Consider the following 27,026-nt stretch of genomic DNA (forward strand, 5'->3'; position numbering starts at 1 on the left):
GAAAGAGACAGGCAAAGAGCGCACCACTAACACTTATGTGGTCAGTCTGGTGACCACAGGATACAAAATATGAGGCTAGAAGGACAAAGTTTCAACCATTCAGAATGCTGGCTGAATTGGTAGCAATGCTGGTGATGCAGGATATGACTAAAGAGTTGAGGATCCAGCCATGCAGGATTCTGGAAGAAAGTAGAGAACTCAAGAATGCAGGATAGGCTGAGTGGTTCCGGCTCCTGCCATGCAGGGTGTTGACAGATATTTGGCAGACCAGGAATGCAGGATAGGCTGAGTGGTTGCGGCTCCAGCCATGCAGTGTACTGACAGATATTCTGGCAGGCAAGGAATGCAGGATAGGCTGAGAGGTTGCGACTTTAGCCATGCAGGATACTGACAAATATTCTGGAAGGCCAGGAATGCAGGATAGGCTGAGAGGTTGCGGCTCCAGCTGTGCGTGGTGCTGGCGGATATTCAGGCAGGCCAGGAATGCAGGATAGGCTGAGATGTTGCGGCTTCAGCCGTGCAGGGTACTGGCAGATATTCAGGCAGACCAGAAATGCAGGTTAGGCTGAGAGGTTGCGGCACCAGCAGTGCAGGGTACTGGTAGATATTTAGGCAGGCCAGGAATGCAGGATAGTCCCCGGAATAATTAACGCTGTGCAGATGGAACGCTGCATGTCTCCATGGCCTCCTGACAGCCCAGGATCCTCAGCAGCTGCCCGGCATAATGGTTGTGTCGCGACCAAAGGGAAGCTGCTGGGCGGAAGTACCCTGATGTCCCGGTCGCTTAGCAATGACCGGGGCCTGTGGGGAATACACGCTGAGCTTCATAAAAACATTGCCTCAGGAATCTAGCAGAACATATTGATGCCCTTGGGCCGAAATATCTAAGGGTCCCGCTAGGTCCAAGACAATCTGCTCGAAATGCACTGGGATTATAGGAATTGTAACCAGGAGATCTCTGCAATCTGGTTTAGGGACAGTCCGCTGACAGCATCTCTTGACCACAATGGAAAACCTCTTTAGCACCCAATTTTGAGTTTTCTCCTCTTCCAAATGCCCCCCATAAGGTGTGTATGGGTGGTTGCCAGAATCAAAGTTGCTTGTAGCTGTGGCACTAATAGCTGGTAAACTATTTCCTCCTGTACCAAATAAAGCAGGTTCTACCTCGGCTGGCTCTCCCTCGGCTACCACACTCCATGCACTTCCATCACATACTGTATCTGTTGGCATTCTCAGTGCACAATCATTTAATTGATCTCAAGCAAAGTGTTGGAGTGATACAGTCCTGGACATAGGAAACCAATCTTCTCCTCCAGCTGGCAAAGTTTCTGTCTCTCCCCTTCCTTCTCCATCCATGAATTCTTACTGATTTCTCCTGTAACATGGCACTGGTCTAGTAGCAGCCAAAGCCCAGAATGTAAATGCCAAATATTGCTGCCTCCTGATCTCTCCCTCCGGTTCTGGGGTGTGAGTAACAGGATCATGTAGGGTCGGATGTCCAGCCAGTGATTAATTTGCAGTTCAAGTATAATTTCCTAGAAAATGGGAAAGTCTAATCCCAGACTAAGGGTGAATGGTAACCTTGGTGCTATTGCATCAAACACTTACACCGTTTCTCCCCTCACAGGAATGGGAAGACAGACATGATCATATTCTTTGGTGGTTCCATGAATGCATAGGGCTCTTACTGGCGGTAGCCAGTTTATTTGCCCTTCCAGAACTACAGTGCTAGATATAAAAGTGACTTCAGTGCCGGAATCCACCAATGCCAACACTGCCTGTTGTTGTATTAAGACAGTCAGCCAGAACAGCAATGTGCTACCTGTGAACAAAGACATTGTAAGACAAGCAGGAAATCTGGGGTCCAAACGTATAACCAAACAATCAACCAACTTTTGCTGTTGAGGACAATTTCTCAGTTAGTCCAGTTTGCCACACTCAGAGCATCCCACTGGAGTAATTTTTTGACCTGTTCAAGTGTCTGTTTCTGTCGCCCTTCCTTCTTTGTATCCAAGCCATTTGACAGGATTTCCAAGCTCCTGGCCAGCGGGGTTCTGATCGGGCTCAAACCAACTCTTCATTAAGTTTGCCAGCTCTGCCAGCTGAGCATGTGTTGTGGACCCTGGTCTCAATAGCCAGTTCCAAAACTATTGTGCCTTCCCATGCCCTGTCACCCCTATCTCGTGGACTTTAGTGGCGGATAAGTTGTTGCCTGGTCTTTGGGAATATCCAAGTACTGTAGGCCTGCTGTGCTTCGCCCAGTCAAATATGGAGCCAATTTTGCCACCCACTCCTCTGGTGGTCTTTTAAGCCATGTTGCCATCCTTTCAAATTATATTAGAAATGCCTCCATGTTGCCAAGGGTGTCATCTTTGCATGATGGCAGGTTCGTGCTCACCATGGTGGAGCTGACAGAGCTCAGCCCACAACAGTCTATTGCTCTCCACCTGGGCCTTTGGCGATGGCTGTAATTTGGCCCTTCTGGGCCTAATGCATGGTGGCCACATTAGTTAAGGTCCGGAGGACTTTCTCAATCTTGCTTTCTAAGATAATGGGATGGCAAACTGGGCCTCCCTTAACATACAGCAACAAGACAATTTATGGCCCTTGTGGAGTCTTAGCTGCCAGCAGTTGCTGCATGTTACCTCCTAGAGAGGAACAACAAAACACTATATATATAAAAATAGTCCAGTTTTTAACTGGATTTATATAGAAACCACTTCTTCTTGGTTTTCTTGTGCACAGGTAACTACACCACACCCAGACCTAACAAGGCAGAGAACTGGCCAGAAGGGGAAAATAAAACAAGATTTTTTTCAAAAACCCTTTCCCTGCTGCTACAAACTCACAAACAGTTACTTTTGTGCTGCAACAAATTCACAAACAGTTGCTTTTGCTTGAAAATTTTCACACTGTTAATACATATATCTCTTTAAGGACACAGCATAGAATTTGCAGAGTTGCGCTTTGCATAACTTTTATATTTTGAAAGAAACTGATTTTTATGGGTTAGTTATCCCATCCACCAACCCAGCAAGGCAGTGTCTTGTCTCTGCCACACAGAACACGGCTGGCTGAAGGATCCCACTTCTAACACCACTTTGCAAGAACCTACTTACAAATTAATGACTCTTCACACTAGTTGGTTCAGTCAGATGGTTTCTTTACTCATCAAAAATGTTTTAACAGCACATACAGTGCATCCGGCAAGTATTCTCAGCGCTTCACTATTTCCACATTTTGTTATGTTACAGCCTTACTCCAAAATTGAATAAATCATTTTTCCCCTCAAAATTCTACACACCCCATAATGACAATGTAAAAAAAGTTTTTTTGAGATGAGATTTTTGCAAATTTATTAAAAATAAAGAACTAAGAAATAACATGTACATAAGTATTCACAGCCTTTGCTCAATACTTTGTTGATGCACCTTTGGCAGCAATTACAGCCTCAAGTCTGTCTGAATATGATGCCATAAACTTGGCACACCTATCTGTGAGCAGTTTCTCCCATTCTTCTTTGCAGCACCTCTCAAGCTCCATCAGGTTGGATGGGAAGTGTCGGTGCACAGACATTTTCAGATCTCTCCAGAGATGTTTAATCGGATTCAAGTCTGGACTCTGGCTGGGCCACTCAAGGACATTCACAGCGTTGTCCTGAAGCCACTCCTTTGATATCTTGGCTGCGTGCTTAGGGTTGTTGTCCTGCTGAAAGATGAACCGTCGCCCCAGTCTGATGTCAAGAGTGCTCTGGAGCATGTTTTCATCCAGAATGTCTCTGTACATTGCTGCATTCATCTTTCCCTCTATCCTGACAATTCTCCCAGTTTCTTCCACTGAAAAACATCCCCACAGCATGATACTGCCACCACCATGCTTCACTGTAGGGATGGTATTGGCCTGGTGATGAGCGGTGCCTGGTTTCCTCCAAACATAACGCCTGGCATTCACTCCAAAGAGTTCAATCTTTGTCTCATCAGACCAGAGAATTATGTTTCTCATGGTCTGAGAGTCCTTCAGGTGCATTTTGGCAAACTCCAGGCGGGCTGCCATGTGCTTTTTACTAAGGAATGGCTTCTGTCTGATCACTCTACCATACATGCCTGATTGGTGGATTGTTGCAGAGATGGTTGTCCCTCTGGAAGGTTCTCCTCTCTCCACAGAGGAATGCTGTAGCTCTGACAGAGTGACCATCGGGCTCTTGGTCACCTACCTGATTAGGACCCTTCTCCCCCGATCGCTCAGTTTAGATGGCCGGCCAGCTCTAGGAAGAGTCCTGGTTGTTCCGAACTTCTTCCATATATGAATGATGGAGACCACTGTGCTCATTGGGACCTTCAAAGCAGCAGATATTTTTCTGTACCCTTCCCCAGATTTGTACCTCAGGACAATCCTGTCTCGGAGGTCTACAGACAATTCCTTTGACTTCCTGCTTGGTTTGTGCTCAGACATGCACTGCAATTGTGGGACCTTATATAGACAGGTGTGTGCCTTTCCAAAACATGTCCAATCAACTGAATTTACCACAGGTGGACTCCAATTAAGCTGTAGGAACATCTCAAGGATGATCAGTGGAAACAGGAGCACCTGAGCTCAATTTTGAATTTCATGGCAAAGGCTGTAAATACTTATGTACACATGATTACTTAGTTTTTTTATTTTTAATAAATTTGCAAAAATCACAAGAAAACTTTTTTCACGTTGTCATTATGGGGTATTGTGTGTAGAATTTTGAGGAACAAAATGAATTTATTGAATGAATAAGGCTGTAACATTACAAAATGTGGAAAAAGTGAAGCGCTGTGAATACTTTCTGGATGCACTGTATGTTTACATGAGATGGCTTCCTGACACTAGCTATGCCCCACCAGCCCTAGCTATGATCTGACTCCTAATCTGTGTTGGAAGCCCCACCCACTGGATCCCATAATCCTGTTATCCTTTCACACACTCCAGAGCAATTACACCCAGGTACTGCAGCTGTGTATAAAACCTTTCCTGTAGGAAACAGCAGGATTCTTAAGGCAGGTATACATGGAGAGATCCGTGCTTAAATTCTAAGCAGAATTAGAGCAGGTGATGGTAATCTGCGCACGGAGGTGTTAGGTGTCAGCTGGGTCAGGGTGTGCTGCAAATTCAGGGGATGTCCAGTCCCTATTGTTACAGTCTTAAAGAACGGGTACACAATGCGAGGACACAATGTGAGAAATTTAACTGCGCTCTACCCCTGATGTTCATATGTCTCAATCTGTTTATATCAGAAATACCTGTGCTGTTTCTTAGCTTGAGATCAATAATACCAGTGAGTGCAAAAGTATAACTAAAAGGTGTTTTATTGATTGCTAATTGGACAGGGTATGCGTTCCAAACAAAGTCCAAATGCCGTCCTTCTCTTAAGTGAAAGTCCAACAAGCTCTTTCTATTACTGAAAGCGCCCTTTTTGATGCAAGGAGTAATAACTTCAAAACGTCCTTTTCCTAGTAATAGTTCACATTGAATTGACAGTCTTTGATCCTTAGAGAAGTAAAAGAGACCGGCGTCCCATGTCTCTGTTAAGGTCTAGTGGATTAAAGTCCTTACCGTTGCGGCCGTGTTCGTGAGGAGTCCGGGTGCGGGTCTGCGCCGGAATTCTGGAGGGGCTCTGGACCGGTCAGCTGACGGCGGTCAGCACTTGCTCGCTCGGTTCATCCTTGTACGGATTCACCGTGAGCCTGCTGCCCTCACCGTGCCGATCCTGTGTCCATGGAGAGGGTGCGCCGCTGTGGTACCTGTCCGGGAATCCACAGCGAGGCACACCAGTCCACTTGTCGAGCCGCACCTGCAGTCTCCCTCCTCACCGCCCGCCCAACGCGTTTCAGACGGGTCTGGGAGTTTGCAATTAAGAATGTTCATGCCATGAGGGTTTTTAAATCATGGTGCAGGGGCGGGATCTTCCTTGATGTCACTGTTGCCATAATGGTTGGTGAGATACAATGAATAGATATTAAACAACAGAAACGTTTTGCTATTAGTATAGCAAAACGTTTCTGTTGTTTAATATCTATTCATTGTATCTCACCAACCATTATGGCAACAGTATCCATATCGAGCCATATATTTAACCACACTCAAAAGGAATGATTGCCCTCTACAATGTGACATCAAGGAAAAACATAAACATAAACCTCATAACAAAAGTATTTACAATAAGAACAACATTTGTCTCACGTACAGGGGACATAGTGTCACAGATACAGCAGTTCATCTAGTTAATGAGTAATATAACAGTAGGATAATGGTAACAGCACTTTTAACACTCCAAATACAAACACACCTTATAATAAATTGCTATGGGATACGACTAAACAAATTAAAATGTTTAGAACTCAACAACCCTCAGTGGACACAGTGTTATCACCAGCCAATACAGACTGTCAGACATCTATGATGGACATTTGGAAAAACCAATCAGGCACTAAGACAGGGACGAATGAATGAAGATCCCGCCCCTGCACCATGATTTAAAAACCCTCATGGCATGAACATTCTTAATTGCAACTCCCAGAGGAAGGCCAGACCCGGCTGAAACGCTTTGGAGGACACCAAGGAAAGCAACTACATTAAAGCAGTCAGTGGATGCAAGAGGAACCCCGGAGCACCGACGACGAGCTTGCAGTAACAGCGCAGCAAGACGGGTAAGTGAGTGCAGGCGGACGGGTGGTGAGAAGGGAGACTGCAGGTGCGGCTCGACAGGTGGACTGGTGTGCAGCGCTGTGGATTCCCGGACAGGTTCCACAGCGGCGTACCCTCTCCACGGACACAGGTTCGGCACGGTGAAGGCAGCAGGCTCACGGTGAATCCGTACAAGGATGAACCGAGCGAGCAAGTGCTGACTGCCGGAAGCTGACCGGACCAGAGACCCTCCAGAATCCCGACGCAGACCCGCACACAAGAACTCCACACGAACACGACCGCAACGGTAAGGACTTTAATCCCACTAGACCTCAACAGAGACATGGGACGCCGGTCTCTTTTACTTCATTAAGGATCAAAGACTGTCAATTCAATGTAAACTATTACTAGGAAAAGGACGTTTTGAAGTTATTACTCTTTGCATCAAAAAGGGCACTTTCAGTAATAGAAAGAGCTTGTTGGACTTTCACTTAAGAGAAGGACGGCATTTGGACTTTGTTTGGAACGCATACCCTGTCCAATTAGCAATCAATAAAACACTTTTTAGTTATACTTTTGCACTCACTGGTATTATTGATCTCAAGCTAAGAAACAGCACAGGTATTTCTGATATAAACAGATTGAGACATATGAACATCAGGGGTAGAGCGCAGTTAAATTTCTCACATTGTGTTCTCGCATTGTGTACCCGTTCTTTAAATTCTAAGCAATCTGACTAGATTGGTTATAATTTAAGGACGGATCTCTCAGTGTGGGTGGGATGTATTAACATTCATCGCCGCCCCTCGCAGCGATGTTGATCGCATATGTACTAACATGCGATCAACATCGCAATGCGGTGATGAAGGCCCCCCGCGGTACCTGTGAGGTGGAGTGCGGGGGGTCTCCGTCATCTCCCACACTCTCTGCACGCCGGGAAGCAGCAGCAGGCTTTCCCTGTCACCTCCTCCTCCCCCCTGCAGCCGGAAGGACCTCCAGCTGCGTTGCTAGGGGGAGGAGGAGTTTACCTTCCGGATCTAGCCTGCTTGGAGGAAGGTATGCCAGGGGGGAGGCATCTGCGGCGGGGGGCGGGTTGCGGCGGCCGGAGATAAGAAGCCCATAGGCTTCTATAGGGTATCGCCATCCAAAGATGGCGATACCCTGGGCGGTGAAAACCCGGCGGCCGGGTCTTAGTACATTTGAAAATGCAGTAAAACCCCCGAAAATGGGAGTTTTACTGCTTTTTTCCCTTAGTACATCCCGCCCTGTATATGCCCCACAGCGATAGCCGCGCATTGCTATCGGCGGTGCTAGATTGGCCCCCCGCCGCACCCTTAGCTCAGCACACATCACGCTCTGTGCTGAGTGGGGGAGAGATGTGTGCTGAACTGTCACTGATAGATCGCTCAGCACACATCTATCCCCTTGTGTACGGGGCTTTAACCCTGTCTGCCCCTCGTCCTAGGAAGTGAGTACTATTCTGGACATCAGAACGTGACAAAGTACCCTCTTTTCCACATTACCTTATTATTAGTCACATGAGGGTTTGAATATAAACCACTGGGCTTCCAGCTGCTTTAATTCTCGGGACTTCGAAAGGTATAGGGAGTTACATGTCAAGGAGAGACTCCCTGTTGTGCATTTTTAAACTATGCATTTACAGTACTGGGACAGACTTAACAAACCAAATACAATAATAGGCATTACTTAGTAGTAGTACATCTTTTAAATTGGAAGAAAATGATCAAAGATTGGAGATACATAAAGTGGAGAGATAAAGTGCCAACCAATCAGGTTCTGCCATTTTGATGGTTGTGCTTTAATAATTGCAGGAACTGAGTGATTGGTACTTTGGGGTCTATTTACTAAGCCTTGGGTGGAGATAAAGTCACTTAGATAAAGTACCAATAGGCTCCTAACTGTCATTTTTCAAACCCAGCCTGTGGCATGGCAGTTAGGAGCCGATTGGCTGGTACTTTATCTCCAGCGACTTTATCTCCATCCAAGCCTTAGTAAATAGACCCCCAAATCTCTTTCCATGCTTTGATAAATCTTCCCCATTATTACATAGCTTATTACAATAATGCAGACTGATAATTACAGACACTGGAGATGCAGTTCCTTCTCTCTGCACTTCCTGTTTATACTGAGGAGCAGGCTGGAAGGAGTATGTTTTCTGTCACTACACTGGTCAAGATGAGATGCATTGCTAATAAACGGGGATCGGCCACATTTCTGTCCACTCCTTATTTGAAATGAATGTTGTTGAGATTAATGGGTAGACCAGTGGTTCTCAAACTGTGCCGTGGGACCCTGGAATGCCTCAGGACACTTGCAATGGTGCCCTGGGTTGGTGGTTCAGGAACAAGTCAAATTCTTTATGGTCAATGTAATAGGCAAACCACTGCTGGTGTCTGTCAATCATAAAATACGTGGACAAGCAGAAGTGAATCCTGGCCCTCACTACATAACTGAACATAAAGATGACATATAAACACAATTTACTTAATTCTACCTTATTCTGAATTTCTCAATAAGAAGCTTTTGGCCTAGGGGTGCGCTGAAAAAAAATTCTGATACTCTAGAGCGCCGTGATTCGAAAAAGTTTGAGAACCACTGGGCTAGTCCCTTTTAAAGTCTGGAGAAGCCACTAGAAAAAAAAAGGAATCCTCCATATAGATAATTCCATCTTGCACCCCTACCACACCCTCCTTATTCTCACCTTTCCATGGTATTACATATCCCCATTTATGTTATTTCTGTATTATTTTACATACTGTAGTAACATGAGTGTGATCTTGTAACTGTCCATATAATCTTCCATCCACAGAGCACCTGAGAAAACTTCGGGTCACAGCGTCTACTTCCCATCCCACAGAAAATGACACATTCACTCTTACATGTAACACCAGGAATGCTGAGAGGATACTATGGAGCAGGGACAGTGTCAGTCTCCCCTCTGGGTCCATCTTGAGAGCAAATAACAGAACAGTCACTTTCTCCAGGGTTACACGGGGAGACTCAGGAGAGTACCGATGTGAGATTGAGAACTCAGCCAGTAAGAGTATCAGTGATCCCTACACAGTAACCGTATACTGTAAGTACTTTTGAGATTAATGGATAATTAAGTAAACTTAATAAACAAAGTAAATTATGTAATTAATGTTTGTTAATACTGTCATGTATGTATTAATTGTAAACCAATCATTTGTTAAACAAAAAAAAAATACTGTAGGTAATAGTGGATGTGGGAGGTGGTTGTCCTGCACCAAATCTACCAAGAATTATTCTAAAGAGCCCCATACACTAGAACGATAATGCCTGATTTCAGCCAATTTAGGGCATTCAGGCCGACATATCGTGCGAAATCGGGCATTTTGGGTGAGTTAGTTTCCGATCCGATCCGATGCGGGTTCCCGTGAGGGTCGGATCGGCTCCCCTAGATCGTTAGTGCTGCACTCGTGATATGTCGGTCTCCGCAGGCATGGCTGGGATTGCAAACGATATATTGCATGCAAAATATACCAAATCGTATGGAATCGTATGGAACCAGTCCCGGGAAGCTCACGGGAGTGTTCAAGTGAAATCGCCTCTGACTTCAGCCTCAGACACATCGTTCTAGTGTATGGGGCCCTTAAAAATTACTAATTATTTATTGGACAGTTTCACTCTGGCACATATTTGCTGATAACAATTGCTTATTATTTATTTATATTGCTTTGAATAGAATTATAAACAGTGCCTTTTATATATCTTTTACTGGGTAATGTTGTGCAGCAGCCAATTAGTTTATTTTTTTTTCTTTCATTTTATTTTTACTGGCATTATTGAATATTGTATACATTTATAATATTAATTACATTTTTCTATTTATTTTACCTATGTTTTTTTTTTAAATGGATAATATTAACTATTAAATCTTTGTCAACTATGATTTACATTGGCTGGAGTCAACATAGTTGATATTCTCTTGCATATTACTAATATTCCTATACTATATATTATAATTGCTCTCTACCCTTCCCAATTAAAAAAAAAAGGTGTGGCCACTGCATGACAAACTGGGGTATTTAGCTTGGTAGAGTGTCTAGTAGAGATGAGCGGGTTCGGTTTCTCTGAATCCGAACCCGCACGAACTTCATGTTTTTTTTCACGGGTCCGAGCGACTCGGATCTTACCGCCTTGCTCGGTTAACCCGAGCGCGCCCGAACGTCATCATGACGCTGTCGGATTCTCGCGAGACTCGGATTCTATATAAGGAGCCGCGCGTCGCCGCCATTTTCACACGTGCATTGAGATTGATAGGGAGAGGACGTGGCTGGCGTCCTCTCCATTTAGATTAGGAGAGAGAGAGAGAGATTGACATGAGGCTGATACTGTAGAAGAGAGTGCAGAGTTTAGTGACTGACCACAGTGACCACCAGCAGTGCAGTTGTTTTATTTAATATATCCGTTCTCTGCCTGAAAAAAACGGTACACACAGTGACTCAGTCACATACCATATCTGTGTGCACTGCTCAGCCCAGTGTGCTGCATGCCTGCATCATCTATGTATATATTATATATCTGACTGTGCTCAGCTCACACAGCTTATAATTGTGGGGGAGACTGGGGAGCACTGCAGTGCCAGTTATAGGTTATAGCAGGAGCCAGGAGTACAAGACAGTCACATACCATATCTGTGTGCACTGCTCAGCCCAGTGTGCTGCATCATCTATGTATATATTATATATCTGACTGTGCTCAGCTCACACAGCTTATAATTGTGGGGGAGACTGGGGAGCACTGCAGTGCCAGTTATAGGTTATAGCAGGAGCCAGGAGTACATATTATATTAAAATTAAACAGTGCACACTTTTGCTGCAGGAGTGCCACTGCCAGTGTGACTGACCAGTGACCTGACCACACTGACCACCAGTATAGTTAGTAGTATACTATATTGTGATTGCCTGAAAAAGTTAAACACTCGTCGTGTGACTTCACTTGTGTGGTGTTTTTTTTTTTATTCTATAAAAAACTCATTCTGCTGACAGACAGTGTCCAGCAGGTCCGTTATTATATAATATATATACCTGTCCGGCTGCAGTAGTGATATATATATATTTTTTATATCATTATTTATCATCCAGTCGCAGCAGACACAGTACGGTAGTTCACGGCTGTAGCTACCTCTGTGTCGGCACTCAGCAGTCCATCCATAATTGTATACCACCTACCCGTGGTTTTTTTTTCTTTCTTCTTTATACATACATACTACTACATCTCTTTATCAACCAGTCTATATTAGCAGCAGACACAGTACAGTACGGTAGTTCACGGCTGTGGCTACCTCTGTGTCGGCACTCGGCAGTCCGTCCATAATTGTATACCACCTAACCGTGGTTTTTTTTTCTTTCTTCTTTATACATACATACTACGACATCTCTTTATCAACCAGTCTATATTAGCAGCAGACACAGTACAGTACGGTAGTTCACGGCTGTGGCTACCTCTGTGTCGGCACTCGGCAGTCCGTCCATAATTGTATACCACCTAACCGTGGTTTTTTTTTCTTTCTTCTTCATACATACATACTACGACATCTCTTTATCAACCAGTCTATATTAGCAGCAGACACAGTACAGTACGGTAGTTCACGGCTGTGGCTACCTCTGTGTCGGCACTCGGCAGTCCGTCCATAATTGTATACCACCTAACCGTGGTTTTTTTTTCTTTCTTCTTTATACATACATACTACGACATCTCTTTATCAACCAGTCTATATTAGCAGCAGACACAGTACAGTACGGTAGTTCACGGCTGTGGCTACCTCTGTGTCGGCACTCGGCAGTCCGTCCATAATTGTATACCACCTAACCGTGGTTTTTTTTTCTTTCTTCTTCATACATACATACTACGACATCTCTTTATCAACCAGTCTATATTAGCAGCAGACACAGTACAGTACGGTAGTTCACGGCTGTGGCTACCTCTGTGTCGGCACTCGGCAGTCCGTCCATAATTGTATACCACCTACCCGTGGTTTTTTTTTCTTTCTTCTTTATACATACATACTACTACATCTCTTTATCAACCAGTCTATATTAGCAGCAGACACAGTACAGTACGGTAGTTCATGGCTGTGGCTACCTCTGTGTCGGCACTCGGCAGTCCGTCCATAATTGTATACCACCTAACCGTGGTTTTTTTTTCTTTCTTCTTTATACATACATACTACGACATCTCTTTATCAACCAGTCTATATTAGCAGCAGACACAGTACAGTACGGTAGTTCACGGCTGTGGCTACCTCTGTGTCGGCACTCGGCAGTCTGTCCATAATTGTATACCACCTAACCGTGGTTTTTTTTTCTTCATACATACATACTACGACATCTCTTTATCAACCAGTCTATATTAGCAGCAGACACAGTACAGTACGGTAGTTCACGGCTGTGGCTACCTCTGTGTCGGCACTCGGCAGTCCGTCCATAATTGTATACCACCTACCCGTGGTTTTTTTTTCTTTCTTCTTTATACATACATACTACTACATCTCTTTATCAACCAGTCTATATTAGCAGCAGACACAGTACAGTACGGTAGTTCATGGCTGTGGCTACCTCTGTGTCGGCACTCGGCAGTCCGTCCATAATTGTATACCACCTAACCGTGGTTTTTTTTTCTTTCTTCTTTATACATACATACTACGACATCTCTTTATCAACCAGTCTATATTAGCAGCAGACACAGTACAGTACGGTAGTTCACGGCTGTGGCTACCTCTGTGTCGGCACTCGGCAGTCCGTCCATAATTGTATACCACCTAACCGTGGTTTTTTTTTCTTCATACATACATACTACGACATCTCTTTATCAACCAGTCTATATTAGCAGCAGACACAGTACGGTAGTTCACGGCTGTAGCTACCTCTGTGTCGGCACTCGGCAGTCCGTCCATAATTGTATACTAGTATCCATCCATCTCCATTGTTTACCTGAGGTGCCTTTTAGTTGTGCCTATTAAAATATGGAGAACAAAAATGTTGAGGTTCCAAAATTAGGGAAAGATCAAGATCCACTTCCACCCCGTGCTGAAGCTGCTGCCACTAGTCATGGCCGAGACGATGAAATGCCAGCAACGTCGTCTGCCAAGGCCGATGCCCAATGTCATAGTACAGAGCATGTCAAATCCAAAACACCAAATATCAGTAAAAAAAGGACTCCAAAACCTAAAATAAAATTGTCGGAGGAGAAGCGTAAACTTGCCAATATGCCATTTACCACACGGAGTGGCAAGGAACGGCTGAGGCCCTGGCCTATGTTCATGGCTAGTGGTTCAGCTTCACATGAGGATGGAGGCACTCAGCCTCTCGCTAGAAAAATGAAAAGACTCAAGCTGGCAAAAGCAGTAGCACCGCAAAGAACTGTGCGTTCTTCGAAATCCCAAATCCACAAGGAGAGTCCAATTGTGTCGGCTGCGATACCTGACCTTCCCAACACTGGACGTGAAGAGCATGCGCCTTCCACCATTTGCACGCCCCCTGCAAGTGCTGGAAGGAGCACCCGCAGTCCAGTTCCTGATAGTCAGATTGAAGATGTCAGTGTTGAAGTACACCAGGATGAGGAGGATATGGGTGTTGCTGGCGCTGGGGAGGAAATTGACCAGGAGGACTCTGATGGTGAGGTGGTTTGTTTAAGTCAGGCACCCGGGGAGACACCTGTTGTCCGTGGGAGGAATATGGCCGTTGACATGCCTGGTGAAAATACCAAAAAAATCAGCTCTTCGGTGTGGAACTATTTCAACAGAAATGCGGACAACAGGTGTCAAGCCGTGTGTTCCCTTTGTCAAGCTGTAATAAGTAGGGGTAAGGACGTTAACCACCTCGGAACATCCTCCCTTATACGTCACCTGCAGCGCATTCATAATAAGTCAGTGACAAGTTCAAAAACTTTGGGTGACAGCGGAAGCAGTCCACTGACCAGTAAATCCCTTCCTCTTGTAACCAAGCTCACGCAAACCACCCCACCAACTCCCTCAGTGTCAATTTCCTCCTTCCCCAGGAATGCCAATAGTCCTGCAGGCAATGTCACTGGCAATTCTGACGAGTCCTCTCCTGCCTGGGATTCCTCCGATGCATCCTTGCGTGTAACGCCTACTGCTGCTGGCGCTGCTGTTGTTGCTGCTGGGAGTCGATGGTCATCCCAGAGGGGAAGTCGTAAGACCACTTTTACTACTTCCACCAAGCAATTGACTGTCCAACAGTCCTTTGCGAGGAAGATGAAATATCACAGCAGTCATCCTACTGCAAAGCGGATAACTGAGGCCTTGGCATCCTGGGTGGTGAGAACCGTGGTTCCGGTATCCATCATTACTGCAGAGCCAACTAGAGACTTGTTGGAGGTACTGTGTCCCCGGTACCAAATACCATCTAGGTTCCATTTCTCTAGGCAGGCGATACCGAAAATTTACACAGACCTCAGAAAAAGAGTCACCAGTGTCCTAAAAAATGCAGCTGTACCCAATGTCCACTTAACCACGGGCATGTGGACAAGTGGAGCAGGGCAGGGTCAGGACTATATGACTGTGACAGCCCACTGGGTAGATGTATGGACTCCCGCCGCAAGAACAGCAGCGGCGGCACCAGTAGCAGCATCTCGCAAACGCCAACTCTTTCCTAGGCAGGCTACGCTTTGTATCACCGGTTTCCAGAATACGCACACAGCTGAAAACCTCTTACGGCAACTGAGGAAGATCATCGCGGAATGGCTTACCCCAATTGGACTCTCCTGTGGATTTGTGGCATCGGACAACGCCAGCAATATTGTGTGTGCATTAAATATGGGCAAATTCCAGCACGTCCCATGTTTTGCACATACCTTGAATTTGGTGGTGCAGAATTTTTTAAAAAACGACAGGGGCGTGCAAGAGATGCTGTCAGTGGCCAGAAAAATTGCGGGACACTTTCGGCGTACAGGCACCACGTACAGAAGACTGGAGCACCACCAAAAACTACTGAACCTGCCCTGCCATCATCTGAAGCAAGAAGTGGTAACGAGGTGGAATTCAACCCTCTATATGCTTCAGAGGTTGGAGGAGCAGCAAAAGGCCATTCAAGCCTATACAATTGAGCACGATATAGGAGGTGGAATGCACCTGTCTCAAGCGCAGTGGAGAATGATTTCAACGTTGTGCAAGGTTCTGATGCCCTTTGAACTTGCCACACGTGAAGTCAGTTCAGACACTGCCAGCCTGAGTCAGGTCATTCCCCTCATCAGGCTTTTGCAGAAGAAGCTGGAGACATTGAAGGAGGAGCTAACACGGAGCGATTCCGCTAGGCATGTGGGACTTGTGGATGGAGCCCTTAATTCGCTTAACAAGGATTCACGGGTGGTCAATCTGTTGAAATCAGAGCACTACATTTTGGCCACCGTGCTCAATCCTAGATTTAAAGCCTACCTTGGATCCCTCTTTCCGGCAGACACAAGTCTGCTGGGGTTGAAAGACCTGCTGGTGAGAAAATTGTCAAGTCAAGCGGAACGCGACCTGTCAACATCTCCTCCTTCACATTCTCCCGCAACTGGGGGTGCGAGGAAAAGGCTCAGAATTCCGAGCCCACCCGCTGGCGGTGATGCAGGGCAGTCTGGAGCGACTGCTGATGCTGACATCTGGTCCGGACTGAAGGACCTGACAACGATTACGGACATGTCATCTACTGTCACTGCATATGATTCTCTCACCATTGAAAGAATGGTGGAGGATTATATGAGTGACCGCATCCAAGTAGGCACGTCACACAGTCCATACTTATACTGGCAGGAAAAAGAGGCAATCTGGAGGCCATTGCTCAAACTGGCTTTATTCTACCTAAGTTGCCCTCCCACAATTGTGTACTCCGAAAGAGTGTTTAGTGCCGCCGCTCACCTTGTCAGCAATCGGCGTACGAGGTTACATCCAGAAAATGTGGAGAAGATGATGTTCATTAAAATGAATTATAATCAATTCCTCCTCGGAGACATTGACCAGCAGCAATTGCCTCCACAAAGTACACAGGGAGCTGAGATGGTGGATTCCAGTGGGGACGAATTGATAATCTGTGAGGAGGGGGATGTACACGGTGATATATCGGAGGGTGATGATGAGGTGGACATCTTGCCTCTGTAGAGCCAGTTTGTGCAAGGAGAGATTAATTGCTTCTTTTTTGGGGGGGGTCCAAACCAACCCGTCATATCAGTCACAGTCGTGTGGCAGACCCTGTCACTGAAATGATGGGTTGGTTAAAGTGTGCATGTCCTGTTTTGTTTATACAACATAAGGGTGGGTGGGAGGGCCCAAGGACAATTCCATCTTGCACCTCTTTTTTCTTTTATTTTTCTTTGCGTCATGTGCTGTTTGGGGAGGGTTTTTTGGAAGGGACATCCTGCGTGACACTGCAGTGCCACTCCTAAATGGGCCCGGTGTTTGTGTCGGCCACTAGGGTCGCTAATCTTACTCACACAGTCAGCTACCTCATTGCGCCTCTTTTTTTCTTTGCGTCATGTGCTGATTGGGGAGGGTTTTTTGGAAGGGACATCCTGCGTGACACTGCAGTGCCACTCCTAAATGGGCCCGGTGTTTGTGTCGGCCACTAGGGTCGCTAATCTTACTCACACAGTCAGCTACCTCATTGCGCCTCTTTTTTTCTTTGCGTCATGTGCTGATTGGGGAGGGTTTTTTGGAAGGGACATCCTGCGTGACACTGCAGTGCCACTCCTAAATGGGCCCGGTGTTTGTGTCGGCCACTAGGGTCGCTTATCTTACTCACACAGTCAGCTACCTCATTGCGCCTCTTTTTTTCTTTGCGTCATGTGCTGATTGGGGAGGGTTTTTTGGAAGGGACATCCTGCGTGACACTGCAGTGCCACTCCTAGATGGGCAAGGTGTTTGTGTCGGCCACTAGTGTCGCTTAGCTTAGTCATCCAGCGACCTTGGTGCAAATTTTAGGACTAAAAATAATATTGTGAGGTGTGAGGTATTCAGAATAGAGATGAGCGGGTTCGGTTTCTCTGAATCCGAACCCGCCAGAACTTCATGTTTTTTTTCACGGGTCCGAGCGACTCGGATCTTCCCGCCTTGCTCGGTTAACCCGAGCGCGCCCGAACGTCATCATGACGCTGTCGGATTCTCGCGAGGCTCGGATTCTATCGCGAGACTCGGATTCTATATAAGGAGCCGCGCGTCGCCGCCATTTTCACACGTGCATTGAGATTGATAGGGAGAGGACGTGGCTGGCGTCCTCTCCATTTAGATTATAAGAGACTGAGAGAGATTTACTGGAGCTGACTAGGAGGAGTACTGTTACTGTAGAAGTGTAGAGACTGAGTGGAGAGAGTTTACTAGTGAGGACAGTGCAGTTTACTTTATAATCCGTTCTCTGCCTGAAAAAAGCGATACACAGCACACAGTGACTCAGTCACATACCATATCTGTGTGCACTGCTCAGGCTCAGGCCAGTGTGCTGCATCATCTATTATCTATATATAATATTATATATATATCTGTCTGACTGCTCAGCTCACACAGCTTATAATTGTGGGGGAGACTGGGGAGCACTACTGCAGTGCCAGTTATAGGTTATAGCAGGAGCCAGGAGTACATAATATATTATATAGTGAGTGACCACCAGACACACAGTGCAGTTTATTTAATATATCCGTTCTCTGCCTGAAAAAAGCGATACACACAGTGACTCAGTCAGTCACATACCATATCTGTGTGCACTGCTCAGGCTCAGGCCAGTGTGCTGCATCATCTATATATATTATATATCTGTCTGACTGCTCAGCTCACACAGCTTATAATTGTGGGGGAGACTGGGGAGCACTACTGCAGTGCCAGTTATAGGTTATAGCAGGAGCCAGGAGTTCATAATATTATATTAAAATTAAACAGTGCACACTTTTGCTGCAGGAGTGCCACTGCCAGTGTGACTAGTGACCAGTGACCTGACCACCAGTATATATAATATTAGTAGTATACTATCTCTTTATCAACCAGTCTATATTAGCAGCAGACACAGTACAGTGCGGTAGTTCACGGCTGTGGCTACCTCTGTGTCGGCACTCGGCAGCCCGTCCATAATTGTATATACCACCTAACCGTGGTTTTTTTTTCTTTCTTTATACATACATACTAGTTACGAGTATACTATCTCTTTATCAACCAGTCTATATATTAGCAGCAGACACAGTACAGTGCGGTAGTTCACGGCTGTGGCTACCTCTGTGTCGGCACTCGGCAGCCCGTCCATAATTGTATATACCACCTAACCGTGTTTTTTTTTTCTTTCTTTATAGTCATACTAGTTACGAGTATACTATCTCTTTATCAACCAGTCTATATTAGCAGCAGACACAGTACAGTGCGGTAGTTCACGGCTGTGGCTACCTCTGTGTCGGCACTCGGCAGCCCGTCCATAATTGTATATACCACCTAACCGTGGTTTTTTTTTCTTTCTTTATACATACATACTAGTTACGAGTATACTATCTCTTTATCAACCAGTCTATATTAGCAGCAGACACAGTACAGTGCGGTAGTTCACGGCTGTGGCTACCTCTGTGTCGGCACTCGGCAGCCCGTCCATAATTGTATATACCACCTAACCGTGGTTTTTTTTTCTTTCTTTATACATACATACTAGTTACGAGTATACTATCTCTTTATCAACCAGTCTATATATTAGCAGCAGACACAGTACAGTGCGGTAGTTCACGGCTGTGGCTACCTCTGTGTCGGCACTCGGCAGCCCGTCCATAATTGTATATACCACCTAACCGTGGTTTTTTTTTCTTTCTTTATACATACATACTAGTTACGAGTATACTATCTCTTTATCAACCAGTCTATATTAGCAGCAGACACAGTACAGTGCGGTAGTTCACGGCTGTGGCTACCTCTGTGTCGGCACTCGGCAGCCCGTCCATAATTGTATATACCACCTAACCGTGGTTTTTTTTTCTTTCTTTATACATACATACTAGTTACGAGTATACTATCTCTTTATCAACCAGTCTATATTAGCAGCAGACACAGTACAGTGCGGTAGTTCACGGCTGTGGCTACCTCTGTGTCGGCACTCGGCAGCCCGTCCATAATTGTATATACCACCTAACCGTGGTTTTTTTTTCTTTCTTTATACATACATACTAGTTACGAGTATACTATCTCTTTATCAACCAGTCTATATATTAGCAGCAGACACAGTACAGTGCGGTAGTTCACGGCTGTGGCTACCTCTGTGTCGGCACTCGGCAGCCCGTCCATAATTGTATATACCACCTAACCGTGTTTTTTTCTTCTTTCTTTATAGTCATACTAGTTACGAGTATACTATCTCTTTATCAACCAGTCTATATTAGCAGCAGACACAGTACAGTGCGGTAGTTCACGGCTGTGGCTACCTCTGTGTCGGCACTCGGCAGCCCGTCCATAATTGTATATACCACCTAACCGTGGTTTTTTTTTCTTTCTTTATACATACATACTAGTTACGAGTATACTATCTCTTTATCAACCAGTCTATATATTAGCAGCAGACACAGTACAGTGCGGTAGTTCATGGCTGTGGCTACCTCTGTGTCGGCACTCGGCAGCCCGTCCATAATTGTATACTAGTATCCAATCCATCCATCTCCATTGTTTACCTGAGGTGCCTTTTAGTTGTGCCTATTAAAATATGGAGAACAAAAATGTTGAGGTTCCAAAATTAGGGAAAGATCAAGATCCACTTCCACCTCGTGCTGAAGCTGCTGCCACTAGTCATGGCCGAGACGATGAAATGCCAGCAACGTCGTCTGCCAAGGCCGATGCCCAATGTCATAGTACAGAGCATGTCAAATCCAAAACACCAAATATCAGTAAAAAAAGGACTCCAAAACCTAAAATAAAATTGTCGGAGGAGAAGCGTAAACTTGCCAATATGCCATTTACCACACGGAGTGGCAAGGAACGGCTGAGGCCATGGCCTATGTTCATGGCTAGTGGTTCAGCTTCACATGAGGATGGAAGCACTCAGCCTCTCGCTAGAAAAATGAAAAGACTCAAGCTGGCAAAAGCAGCACAGCAAAGAACTGTGCATTCTTCGAAATCCCAAATCCACAAGGAGAGTCCAATTGTGTCGGTTGCGATGCCTGACCTTCCCAACACTGGACGTGAAGAGCATGCGCCTTCCACCATTTGCACGCCCCCTGCAAGTGCTGGAAGGAGCACCCGCAGTCCAGTTCCTGATAGTCAGATTGAAGATGTCAGTGTTGAAGTACACCAGGATGAGGAGGATATGGGTGTTGCTGGCGCTGGGGAGGAAATTGACCAGGAGGATTCTGATGGTGAGGTGGTTTGTTTAAGTCAGGCACCCGGGGAGACACCTGTTGTCCGTGGGAGGAATATGGCCGTTGACATGCCAGGTGAAAATACCAAAAAAATCAGCTCTTCGGTGTGGAGGTATTTCACCAGAAATGCGGACAACAGGTGTCAAGCCGTGTGTTCCCTTTGTCAAGCTGTAATAAGTAGGGGTAAGGACGTTAACCACCTCGGAACATCCTCCCTTATACGTCACCTGCAGCGCATTCATAATAAGTCAGTGACAAGTTCAAAAACTTTGGGTGACAGCGGAAGCAGTCCACTGACCAGTAAATCCCTTCCTCTTGTAACCAAGCTCACGCAAACCACCCCACCAACTCCCTCAGTGTCAATTTCCTCCTTCCCCAGGAATGCCAATAGTCCTGCAGGCCATGTCACTGGCAATTCTGACGAGTCCTCTCCTGCCTGGGATTCCTCCGATGCATCCTTGCGTGTAACGCCTACTGCTGCTGGCGCTGCTGTTGTTGCCGCTGGGAGTCGATGGTCATCCCAGAGGGGAAGTCGTAAGCCCACTTGTACTACTTCCAGTAAGCAATTGACTGTTCAACAGTCCTTTGCGAGGAAGATGAAATATCACAGCAGTCATCCTACTGCAAAGCGGATAACTGAGGCCTTGACAACTATGTTGGTGTTAGACGTGCGTCCGGTATCCGCCGTTAGTTCACAGGGAACTAGACAATTTATTGAGGCAGTGTGCCCCCGTTACCAAATACCATCTAGGTTCCACTTCTCTAGGCAGGCGATACCGAGAATGTACACGGACGTCAGAAAAAGACTCACCAGTGTCCTAAAAAATGCAGTTGTACCCAATGTCCACTTAACCACGGACATGTGGACAAGTGGAGCAGGGCAGGGTCAGGACTATATGACTGTGACAGCCCACTGGGTAGATGTATGGACTCCCGCCGCAAGAACAGCAGCGGCGGCACCAGTAGCAGCATCTCGCAAACGCCAACTCTTTCCTAGGCAGGCTACGCTTTGTATCACCGCTTTCCAGAATACGCACACAGCTGAAAACCTCTTACGGCAACTGAGGAAGATCATCGCGGAATGGCTTACCCCAATTGGACTCTCCTGTGGATTTGTGGCATCGGACAACGCCAGCAATATTGTGTGTGCATTAAATATGGGCAAATTCCAGCACGTCCCATGTTTTGCACATACCTTGAATTTGGTGGTGCAGAATTTTTTAAAAAACGACAGGGGCGTGCAAGAGATGCTGTCGGTGGCCAGAAAAATTGCGGGACACTTTCGGCGTACAGGCACCACGTACAGAAGACTGGAGCACCACCAAAAACTACTGAACCTGCCCTGCCATCATCTGAAGCAAGAAGTGGTAACGAGGTGGAATTCAACCCTCTATATGCTTCAGAGGTTGGAGGAGCAGCAAAAGGCCATTCAAGCCTATACAATTGAGCACGATATAGGAGGTGGAATGCACCTGTCTCAAGTGCAGTGGAGAATGATTTCAACGTTGTGCAAGGTTCTGATGCCCTTTGAACTTGCCACACGTGAAGTCAGTTCAGACACTGCCAGCCTGAGTCAGGTCATTCCCCTCATCAGGCTTTTGCAGAAGAAGCTGGAGGCATTGAAGAAGGAGCTAAAAGGGAGCGATTCCGCTAGGCATGTGGGACTTGTGGATGCAGCCCTTAATTCGCTTAACAAGGATTCACGGGTGGTCAATCTGTTGAAATCAGAGCACTACATTTTGGCCACCGTGCTCGATCCTAGATTTAAAGCCTACCTTGGATCTCTCTTTCCGGCAGACACAAGTCTGCTGGGGTTGAAAGACCTGCTGGTGACAAAATTGTCAAGTCAAGCGGAACGCGACCTGTCAACATCTCCTCCTTCACATTCTCCCGCAACTGGGGGTGCGAGGAAAAGGCTCAGAATTCCGAGCCCACCCGCTGGCGGTGATGCAGGGCAGTCTGGAGCGACTGCTGATGCTGACATCTGGTCCGGACTGAAGGACCTGACAACGATTACGGACATGTCGTCTACTGTCACTGCATATGATTCTCTCAACATTGATAGAATGGTGGAGGATTATATGAGTGACCGCATCCAAGTAGGCACGTCACACAGTCCGTACTTATACTGGCAGGAAAAAGAGGCAATTTGGAGGCCCTTGCACAAACTGGCTTTATTCTACCTAAGTTGCCCTCCCACAAGTGTGTACTCCGAAAGAGTGTTTAGTGCCGCCGCTCACCTTGTCAGCAATCGGCGTACGAGGTTACATCCAGAAAATGTGGAGAAGATGATGTTCATTAAAATGAATTATAATCAATTCCTCCGCGGAGACATTGACCAGCAGCAATTGCCTCCACAAAGTACACAGGGAGCTGAGATGGTGGATTCCAGTGGGGACGAATTGATAATCTGTGAGGAGGGGGATGTACACGGTGATATATCGGAGGGTGAAGATGAGGTGGACATCTTGCCTCTGTAGAGCCAGTTTGTGCAAGGAGAGATTAATTGCTTCTTTTTTGGGGGGGGTCCAAACCAACCCGTCATATCAGTCACAGTCGTGTGGCAGACCCTGTCACTGAAATGATGGGTTGGTTAAAGTGTGCATGTCCTGTTTTGTTTATACAACATAAGGGTGGGTGGGAGGGCCCAAGGACAATTCCATCTTGCACCTCTTTTTTCTTTTCTTTTTCTTTGCGTCATGTGCTGATTGGGGAGGGTTTTTTGGAAGGGACATCCTGCGTGACACTGCAGTGCCACTCCTAGATGGGCCCGGTGTTTGTGTCGGCCACTAGGGTCGCTAATCTTACTCACACAGTCAGCTACCTCATTGCGCCTCTTTTTTTCTTTGCGTCATGTGCTGTTTGGGGAGGGTTTTTTGGAAGGGACATCCTGCGTGACACTGCAGTGCCACTCCTAGATGGGCCCGGTGTTTGTGTCGGCCACTAGGGTCGCTAATCTTACTCACACAGCTACCTCATTGCGCCTCTTTTTTTCTTTGCGTCATGTGCTGTTTGGGGAGGGTTTTTTGGAAGGGACATCCTGCGTGACACTGCAGTGCCACTCCTAGATGGGCCCGGTGTTTGTGTCGGCCACTAGGGTCGCTAATCTTACTCACACAGCTACCTCATTGCGCCTCTTTTTTTCTTTGCGTCATGTGCTGTTTGGGGAGGGTTTTTTGGAAGGGCCATCCTGCGTGACACTGCAGTGCCACTCCTAGATGGGCCCGGTGTTTGTGTCGGCCACTAGGGTCGCTAATCTTACTCACACAGCTACCTCATTGCGCCTCTTTTTTTCTTTGCGTCATGTGCTGTTTGGGGAGGGTTTTTTGGAAGGGACATCCTGCGTGACACTGCAGTGCCACTCCTAGATGGGCCCGGTGTTTGTGTCGGCCACTAGGGTCGCTTATCTTACTCACACAGCGACCTCGGTGCAAATTTTAGGACTAAAAATAATATTGTGAGGTGTGAGGTATTCAGAATAGACTGAAAATGAGTGTAAATTATGGTTTTTGAGGTTAATAATACTTTGGGATCAAAATGACCCCCAAATTCTATGATTTAAGCTGTTTTTTAGTGTTTTTTGAAAAAAACACCCGAATCCAAAACACACCCGAATCCGACAAAAAAAATTCGGTGAGGTTTTGCCAAAACGCGTTCGAACCCAAAACACGGCCGCGGAACCGAACCCAAAACCAAAACACAAAACCCGAAAAATTTCAGGCGCTCATCTCTAATTCAGAATAGACTGAAAATGAGTGGAAATTATGGTTTTTGAGGTTAATAATAATATGGGATCAAAATGACCCCCAAATTCTATGATTTAAGCTGTTTTTTAGTGTTTTTTTTAAAAAAACACCCGAATCCAAAACACACCCGAATCCGACAAAAAAAATTCGGTGAGGTTTTGCCAAAACGCGGTCGAACCCAAAACACGGCCGCGGAACCGAACCCAAAACCAAAATACAAAACCCGAAAAATTGCAGGCGCTCATCTCTAGTGTCTAGTGGTACAGTGTTCAGGAGCTCAAATCAGGATCAACATAGGGCGTATTTTCATATGTGCTCAATGGGCAGTTTCCCAATGGCCCCAGGAGTATAGGAGGGCCATAGACTGATAGCTGAGGGTCCCCTCTTTCCAGCGGCACCAGATTTTTGAAAATCTGCCCTGAGAAACCGGAGATATCTGACTTTAAACAGTGGTCCCCATCCGAGCCTGTTAGTTGCTCTTCCCAGCCAGATATCTCGGGTTCTACCTGACTTAAAGGTTTTCTGAGGGCAAACTCTAAGAGCTGGGATTCTCCCATGTCGGTGGACAGTGTCAGCTTGTCTCTGTTATGCTCAGAACCAGAGATATCAGCCTTCCAACAGTTCCTGCTCTAGCTCCACACACCTGGTATGCAGTTTTGTATTTTCTTCGGCAAATTGCTCTGACTCCTGAAGTCTGATCCCCAAGTCCCCAGAATCTCCTGAAAGGTGGAACTTTCTAGTTTTTTTTTTTATCACACTGAAAGCCAAGAAATCTATTTCCAGGAACTGGAGATATCTGCAAGCTGCCCCCCCTCTGAAAAATGATGATTATTAAGCCCACTCTACTATCCACCACTCCACAGCATATTAAACATCCCCTAACACCCGGGAAGTCATATACCGGGCCCCTTCATTTAGCCCAGTGCCCGCTTCTACAGTTTAGTGTTCTCCCCCCCCTCCCCATCTCCCACCATTTGTGCAGTAAAGAAGTAATTAGCAGAAATGACTGCTTCAAGTCCAACATGCTGAGCAGAAGATAGAAACCTCACTTCCGCCCGCTGGACATCAAAGCTGACGCTGATAGCACCCCCCACCCCTTCTGCAGGAATATGGGTAGGGGCCGTAGTGCATTGCTTTGCCCAGGGGCCTACACTGCTGTTAAGACGGCCCTGGATCAACACAAATCTTTTCCAGGCTCAATACATAAAATGGAGTTTTACTGATGTCAGCAGTATCAATAAACTAAAAACAAAAACAAACCTAGTCTCCATGCAGTGCACTACCTCACTTATTGTAGTCCTTCCTCGCACAAGAAAGACTAGGCTGGCCTGGCTTGGCAACTGGCTACTAAGCCCCACCTGGGCTCTGTACTCAGTCTCACTTAAATTCTACACTCTGTCCTGGACTTTCTCCACACAGCATCTTCTCTTGACTTCCACAGTCTTTCCTGGATTGTCTCCACCTGGCAGTCCTTAGGTGTGGTCACACCAACTTTTTCTTCCTTGTTTGGATGGACCCCTCCAGCAGTGTCACACTGGGACGTGAAGGGCTCATCAGGGCAATGCAGTGGTAGGGGTGTGGCCAGTCTCCAGAGTGGGTGTGGCTAGCCACTACAGAGGTTTGCCTAACCATTAGAGAGTGACTCATTCACAAACAGTGTACACATCAAACAGTGTACACATCAAATACGCAAGCAGGGGTCATCCTCTAATCAATGCGTTCGCACTTAAATTGCAAATGCATCACAGGGCGACACCACACACATGCTGGGCGGCATTGCCATGTGCTAGGCGGTCCCCAGCATGTGAGTAGATGGACGCAGATCTTGCTGCGGAAGCAAGAACTGCATCCATCTCTGAATAGCCTCCTTTATCTCTGTCCACTTTATCTCTCTCTAAGTTTAGTACATCTGCCCGCGAATGTTGTTTAGAATCTAAAATCACCTAGCAAATCAGGGGATCCTATATTTGTCTATGTTAAAGTACCGATGTTTTGCTGAAATTCGATTTTGAATGGATTTAGTTTTATATACGATTTTACATTCGATTTTGCCTTTATTATATCACCACATAGCAAAATCAGCACAAATTGAATGCAAAGGCTCCAGAACTGAACATTAGTAAATATACTGAAAGGATAGTGGGCCTGATTCAGAGAAGTACGCAAAGTCAATGTTCTATTCAATGGAGCAATTATCAGCAGACTATGTAAGTGCTGCGCTCGCATTGCGCATTCATCAACATGCCACTGCGAACCCGCACACAATAGTTAGTGGCTTTT

General features: G+C 46.1%; 1 protein-coding gene across 2 annotated transcripts in view; it reads left to right on the top strand.

Annotated features, from left to right (window-relative positions):
- The window catches only part of LOC134966067 (carcinoembryonic antigen-related cell adhesion molecule 8-like), a 176,062-nt gene that overhangs the window by 36,749 nt on the left and 112,287 nt on the right, over positions 1-27,026 (top strand). For both annotated transcript variants that reach the window (XR_010188580.1, XM_063942532.1), the window contains exon 2: positions 9,482-9,748. Coding sequence is in view for 1 of the 2 variants with exons in the window: in XM_063942532.1 (XP_063798602.1) it covers positions 9,482-9,748 (267 nt within the window). In the remaining variant the exon portion in view is untranslated. The remainder of the gene's footprint in view (positions 1-9,481; positions 9,749-27,026) is intronic.

This window comes from Pseudophryne corroboree, chromosome 10, assembly GCF_028390025.1.
Source record: "Pseudophryne corroboree isolate aPseCor3 chromosome 10, aPseCor3.hap2, whole genome shotgun sequence".
NCBI lineage: Eukaryota > Metazoa > Chordata > Amphibia > Anura > Myobatrachidae > Pseudophryne > Pseudophryne corroboree.